This window comes from Solenopsis invicta, chromosome 8 (genome assembly GCF_016802725.1).
Source record: "Solenopsis invicta isolate M01_SB chromosome 8, UNIL_Sinv_3.0, whole genome shotgun sequence".
Classification (NCBI taxonomy): Eukaryota; Metazoa; Arthropoda; class Insecta; order Hymenoptera; family Formicidae; genus Solenopsis; species Solenopsis invicta.
The window spans coordinates 5727826-5735175 of NC_052671.1; the positions used below are offsets into that span (position 1 = coordinate 5727826).

Below are 7350 nucleotides of genomic sequence, written 5' to 3' on the forward strand. Positions count from 1 at the left end.
CTTCTCGTCGATAAATAAATTTGTAGCGGATGCGCTTGCACATTTCACGATGATTAAGTTCGATTTTCTTATTTTTAATTGACGTTGCGTTGGATAAGCAACTCACTTATGTCTCGGCCTGTTCGAGCCGCGGGGTGTAACAAGGTGTTATTTGTTCCCGTTTTAATTTCGCCGTTGTATACCTTTTTTTCTCTCTTTCCGATCCATTCTCAGTGAACGGCGGGTGGTCGTCCTGGTCCGGATGGTCAGAGTGCAGCGTGCGCTGTGGTAGAGGCGTACAAAAGAGGACAAGAACATGTACAAATCCCGTTCCAATCAACGGCGGTCAAACGTGCCCAGGACCAGCCACACAAAGAGTAGAATGCAATCCTTCCTGCCCCGGTAGGTGGGACTACAAAGACTCCACTCATACGCCACTCAAAATAATATGGGGCAAATTGTAATAGTGTGTCGCGAGTTGTAATAGAATTAAAGTTAACGCGAATACAGGCCCCGTATTGACACGCGCTAAACGTTTAAGCGCGCTACAAATGTGCGTCGCGATTGTGATACGCGGTACAGATGTATTCATTCTTTCGCCGTCTCGCAAATCAGATAATCGCAATTTTATCGAGATTTTCAACTTCGCTCCGTTGTATGCAGCGGTCGACGGCAGATGGTCAACTTGGTCCTCGTGGTCCGCATGCGGTCCCGATTGTTCGAGAGTAAGGAGGAGATCCTGCAACGACCCCCCGCCGAGCAACGGCGGTCGTCCCTGTCAAGGCAAGGACGTCATCGTTGAGTCCTGCTCCGCGGATCGATGTAATGGTGAGCTCCAGCCGTGTTTCCACTTCTTATTGTTCTTCGTGACTCGCACTCGATGCCTAACGATTTATTTGGAACGAGCGGTCCTTTTTCTCTCCGCATTCGATTGCTATTCGTAAAATTTGATGACTTTGCATGCGCGATGTGACTCATCGATAAAACGTCGATGGATAAAATTGAAATCTGCGAGGACCTTCCAAAGTGATTAATTACTCTAGACTCTGTAGTCTCGCGATATAAACTGTGGGTATAAAATTATACTGTCGTTTGAAGTTATATTGTCGTTTGAAACGTTTTCTTCCTTGTCTCATGCAGCGCTTGGACAAGATGGGCCAAGAGTACTCAAGGAAGGTAAAAAAAAAAAGAAAAAAAAACGGTTGAATTATTTTTAAAACGTTTCTCCGTTTTATACCTAAAATGGAAAAAAAATAGATATTCTTTCTTATAGCAACTAGAGCGGTCGATTACAGAAACATCCTCGCATTGTGGATCACTTTGAGTCTAGCCGCGATAATTCTGGCAGTAACGACGATTTTCTTTGTTCGCTTGATGCGCCGGAAGGAAAGAATGGAGGCCTTGTACGGCGTTGCGAGATTGGACTTTCATCGTCCGGGTGATCTCGCGAAATCAGTCGTGTCTAAGAACGAGCGCTCCGTTTTGACTAGCGACAGACGTCTCGAACATGTGATCGATGAATCGAGCGCCGCCAGGCTACCCAGGTATATCTTATGTACCAATCAAAATAATGGGAACACGGTACATAATACGAATCAGCATTCAGTTACATTTACATAATCTTACGATGCGCTGGCGCAATGTGCAGATCCTGTTCCGAGCATCATTATGACGTTCCGCAATTGTCATTACCGTCGACAACGAGACCATCGCCAAGCTCCTCCGTAACTAGGTCTTCTTGCAAGAACTCGCAACGAGGACGCGGCATGTCGGATAATGAGGAGGGACGGTCTTCTCGTAAGAAATTCCTATAAATTTGAGAGCACGAGAGCTCTTTACACAATCAGTTCCGATAAATCCACTCCCCTGCCAAATAATTTTAGAACAAATACTTTGAATCTCTCTCTTTTACTTTGAATTTAATGAATTTAGGTGAACATTTTTTTGCGTACGGATGAAGACTCTTCATCCATCGCGAATTTTATACGTAATATTCTCAGGCTCGACCTATCAAGCGAATCCAGAAAGCACCAACGAGGACGACGAGGAGCAGGACGATGATGAAAGACCGGACGAGAACGAACGATCCACAACAGACGACAGTGGCTTCATTGTGAGAGCCATAATTGATGAGCAAGGCGCCCTTCTGGTCGTACCCGAAGTGGGCGTTTCGATGTCGGTGCCGGAAGGTGCGATCCCGCGCAATCGTCGGCACAGTCTGCATCTCGCCGTACTTGGAGAAAATTCCTTCAGACCGAATCTTCCACCTGGATTCACCTTGCTGTCCGCCGTGGTAGCTTGCGGTCCCGCGAACGTCGATCTCGTGAAGCCAGTGATCCTACAGTTTGAACACTGCGCCGAATTGAGAACCGGAAATTGGGAGCTGAGTCTGTGGTCCACGGAGATCGATCTGGAGACACGCTCAAACAATTCCACGAGTTCGTCGGTGAGCTCGAACGGTTCGCCGTCCGCGACGACGACGTGGCGCAAGGTGTTGATGCTCGGTGGCGATCCGACAAATCTACCCGGTCAACCGTTCGCGCAGCTCGACCATGCTGGCGTGTTTCTCGTCACGGAGACTCCCAGCGTTTACGCGGTAGCTGGAGAAAATTCGGTGGTCGCACCTGGACTGGCAGTGAAACGTCTCTGCGTCGCGGTTTTCGCATCTCGCGAACGCGATAATGTTCGATGCCACGTGCTGGAGGACACGAAGGCGTCGTTCAAGCTCGTAAGCGAGCGAGTGAGTATATATTTTAAATCTTAATATATATTTTTTAATAGAATTTTTTCAGTAAAATTGTGTGTGTGTGTGTGTGTGTGTGTGTGTCTGTGTGTTTTATTATTTTTTTTTTATTAAAATCGAAAGCAAACTCAAGGATCTTTGAGACTAAATTATCTTGGTCATATAAAGTTTTTGTCTTGAGAAACATCACTTTTTAAAATCTTTTAAAGGGTATTTAACGACTACCATGTATATACAAAAAGCCTTAGGCAAAAGTATTTTACGTATCTATATTTTATTCATTTAACTGAAATTCTTTTATCTGTATTTTTTTATTAATTACCAGCAATATGTATAAATTTAAATAGTTCTTGAAATAAAGGATAATTTTAATTTCTGTGTTGTTCCTTTAGTTAAAAATATTTTAAAACATATATGTACCTAATACTTTTGGCCCAAAACTATATAAATTATTGTACATTTATAACAAATTTTTCGTAATTGTCTTATTCGCGCGAATTGTGTGTAATCCTTTCGCAGGAACGTCGTTTGGGTAGTACTTATGTCGATCACGGTACTCTCGGATTTCGCGCTAGCGGCACATCACTTCGCGTCGATCTCGAAGACAGAGAGAGCGGTTTTGCCGAGCGACAGGAAGTACCTTACCGGCGCATCTGGGCATCCTCGAAGATTAGTATCCGGCGTTTCTTTAGGATAGAAAAAGTCGTCGACCTCAGGCTTGGCTTTGAGCTTCGTGCTTGTCAACGTGGTTTTGAAGATCAAGGCTTGCTTCTCAGGATCGATCTTGATCTCGTAAAAAGGAATAACATGAGTGGAAAGAGAAACAGTAACAAGACGGAATCCTCTGTCGTCTTACGGGGCAAGAATTCAACAAGGTCCACGGAATCCGTCATACCGCGACCCTTCAGGTACTTTTTCTCGTTAAAAATATATTTTATAGTCTTGAGCAAAAAATATAAGAATATTATATGTGTGTGTGAAAATTTCTTTTGATCATCGCAGATTTTCCAAGACGCTTAGAAAGCAACTCTGTCAATGTTTGGATCCGCCAAGTGCACGTGGCAATGATTGGCGCATGCTGGCTCAGAGGCTGCAGGTTGACCGGTGAGTATTTAATCCTTTACAGCGCACATATTTTTGTTACGAATTTGCGAAATGGGTTTAAATCGAGGTGATATTTTAAGATATGTCGACTACTTTGCAACAAAGGCGAGCCCGACGGAACATATTTTGGACTTGTGGGAAGCCAGGCATCGCGAAGCCACAGCTCTAGCGGATTTACTGAATCATTTAAGACTGATGGGACGCGTTGATGCAGCCAACGTACTCGAGAGTCGTTTGGGGCCATGGATCTGAAAGATCATGAGAAACTCACACTGCCTACTTAAGCAAACGAAATGCGAATTTATAACACGAGAGAGAAAAATTTTGTAAATAGAGTAGTCATTATACGATATTAAAAATGGATGTAGAAACATATGTTGTATAAACATTGGTCATATTTGTACATAAAAATCGTTTACAACAAATACCTGCATTATTTTCTCACGTTCCCTTTACTTTTTATTCAACGTAAATTATAATAAAAAATAATTTTACGTTGCTTTCCAGTGTGTTTTTTTATTGAGAATTTTTTAATAGTAGAGATAACGTATCCTAAAAAATATAATTGGTTTAAAAATAAATTGTATTTAATTATTAATAATGTATTCATAAAAAATGGACACGTAAAAAATAAATTTTATCAATAAAATATGTTGTAATGCTAATTTTGTTATATCGGTGTATTTCTGAGATCAAGTATGCATTTTATTAATTATTAAAAGCGCAATAAAAATGTTATCTTTTATATTAATTTCTTTAATTAAACTGCGGTTTACACTTTTCATTATTATTAAATCAATATCAATAATAATTCATTTCCGTTCATTACTTCCAACCAATTGCATTCGGTAATTGGTGCAAATTCCACCTAATGAGACGCGCTTTAACGAGCAACATGACCGAGCGCTCAGGAAGGTCGGAAATCACAGATGACATTCATGGCCGCATGTGCCCAATTTGCACCTGAATGCCGATCGTCGTCAGCCCAGGTATCCGACAGTCCTTGAGTAGGATCGGATGAGGCGGAAGCCTGTTGAGGATCCAGTTGCAGCCGCAGTTAGGCGAGTATTTAGGTACCATTTGGACGTATCGCGACGCAAGCATTCGAGGAAGGCTTCCAGGTATCACGTCCTGGACCACGGATGCGTAGGATGCTCGAAACAATGGGCATTATCTCGTCACCGTATAGGGGTAAAGGTCGAGGGGTTTGGGAAGGTATAGGTATGCAAGTACGGATGGCAGAGTCAACAGCCCCCGTATAGGTATGTACGTATCCCTCTGCTTCCTCTACTATTCCCCTTTCGCCTCCCATTCTCGTTAGTTGCTCTCTCTCTCTCTCTCTCTCTCTCTCTCTCTCTCTCCTCTCTTCTTCTCCTCTATCTGCTGCATGTTCTAGTGCCTCGTTCTCTTCTTCTTCTCTCTCTCTCTCTCTCTTCCTCCCTCCCTTCCCGCCCTTCCTCCCCGTCTGCTTTCCAGATCCTCTTGGAAGCATGAGAGGCGGAGCATTTAATCACAGGGGCCCGTTGGTGGTAATTCCGCCGGACAATGCCTGTTGACCCGAGTCGCCAGGGATGGTGTACCGGCCACCCTTTAATGCTATGCGATTCGCCAACCACGAGCTCAAATACCTCTTTCTTCTTCTTCTCTCTCTTGTTCTTGTAAATTCTCCTTTTTTTTTACTCTCTCGCAAGCCTTCGTTTATCTCTTTTTACTTCTTTTTATCGGAGATTCACCGCGGTTATGATATAGAAGAATGCGGAGTCGATCGTTCGATGCCTGATAAGACCAAAATGTCACTCATTTTTTTTTTTGCAATCTGACATAGATATGTTAGAATCAAAGTGAGCCAAGAAAGAAAGAAAGAGAAAAGATAAACATATAGTCGCATCATGTCGATCAAACTTTTATGTCCACTTTCACTAACGTAGATAAATTTTAATCGCAGCTTAACCTTTTGTCCCTTTCTAATTCTTGGAAGTGGAAGAAGATAACGAGCAAGTTAAACCGAGATCAAAATTAAATTATATTGGTGGAAATGGACATTAATAAATCTTTGATAAAGCGCATCTCTCGCAGGTAACAAGAAGTGAAGAGCAAGGTTTAAGGGATTACAGTTAACATCGAGCGCTTCTCTAGCCATTTAAAAAGTATTATCCAATGTTATTCGCTACCTTCAACATGTGTTTATTGGGTAAACGGCTACCATCACGGAAACAGCGTGATATCACGTTTCAAGACGCTTGATCGTCCGCGATGATAAGCGAAGAGCTAGCGTCCGCGAGCGTTGCTCTCCGAGTTGGATCTTTAAACGTTGTAGGACGTCGCGGTTACGCACGAGTTACCGACACGGTGCGTGCGCAATCCACGGGTGGGTCACACATAAATCGCAGATACAGGATCGTATTAATTTCCCGGCTAATCGCGATTGGGATCTACAGGCAATTACGAGAAGGATCGGTGAATCAGATTGTACGCGCGGTGCTTTACTCGCTTCCGTTAACGCGGCGCGAAGTCACGCACACACGCGGTTAACGCACCGCACGCCTGTACCAGACCCTGCTACCGTGCGTACAAAACGCCCACGCCGCGCGCGCGGCGAGGGTGCCGCTCGAGGGTGGTTTATGATCGTCCAGACATATCGCGATCGAATGACGTGGAATCGGCTTCGTACGCGTGACCGGTGGAGTCATTAATTCGCACGGCAGGCCGACGCGTAGGGTGACCAAACACAACATCACCCGCCAGCGGGGATTTTTAGCCGCGGACCTACGTCCAGTTTAAGAATGGCTTTCGCCTCACAGAGATATCAACACGTCACGCGTATCAAGCCGTGAATCTTAATATTAAATCCAGAGCGAAAGGTATCTTCCACCGAGCGAACGTAATGAGTGCTTTAAGGTTTGAATGACGGTAGCTATTAAAGGAACATCGGTGAATTTATCGCAACTCGGTCCCATTAAAAACGTGAGATGCGCACGCGGACTGTCTGCGGAGTGGATCTACTCGTAATAAAACGTGGTTGTAAAAAGACGCGCGCAAGTTTTCCGGGTAACGATGTGCACGTCGCGGACGGTGCGCGGCGTTACAGGTCGCCGAGCCGGCGTGTAACGCGAAACCCGACGGTATATCGTCTTTCACATAATTACTTTTCGTCGAAAGGAAATGGAAGATCCCGAAGATGAGAAGAGTATATACGACCGTTTCGGAAAGGTTGCCGCGTATGCGCTAACGAAAGAAAGATCATACGGAATGCTCGCGGAGGCAGCTGAGATCTTATCGAGAATTGCGCCGCCTCTCGAGCCTGGGGAATTCAATCGTAAATGACGAAAACTGAAACTACGAATAGCCACTGATACGACGAAGACTTATGCGTGTCGATTAAATTAACCAGCCTTAAAATTGCTTTCGTTCAAACGCGAAGCGGAAATATTTCGCAGGCTAAATTGAACGCCAGCTGACAACGATAAATGTCGCTCTTTTACGACAACTGTATCTGTCGTAACTTTTTTTTTCTATTATTTTCT

The 7350-nt window shown here is 44.1% G+C and overlaps 1 protein-coding gene across 7 annotated transcripts in view; it reads left to right on the plus strand.

The window, feature by feature from the left end:
- Positions 1–4251, plus strand: part of LOC105196654 (netrin receptor UNC5C) — a 295574-nt gene extending 291323 nt beyond the window's left edge. For 6 of the 7 annotated variants that reach the window (XM_039453011.1, XM_039453014.1, XM_039453012.1 and 3 more), the window contains 9 exons: positions 214–381; positions 643–807; positions 1120–1155; positions 1253–1523; positions 1628–1776; positions 1980–2719; positions 3242–3630; positions 3725–3826; positions 3907–4251. In XM_039453011.1, coding sequence (XP_039308945.1) covers positions 214–381; positions 643–807; positions 1120–1155; positions 1253–1523; positions 1628–1776; positions 1980–2719; positions 3242–3630; positions 3725–3826; positions 3907–4078 — 2192 coding nt within the window. In that variant the 3' untranslated portion in view covers positions 4079–4251. The remainder of the gene's footprint in view (positions 1–213; positions 382–642; positions 808–1119; positions 1156–1252; positions 1524–1627; positions 1777–1979; positions 2720–3241; positions 3631–3724; positions 3827–3906) is intronic. The other variant, XM_039453010.1, reaches the window with a different exon arrangement.
- Positions 4252–7350: the final 3099 nt, after the last annotated feature.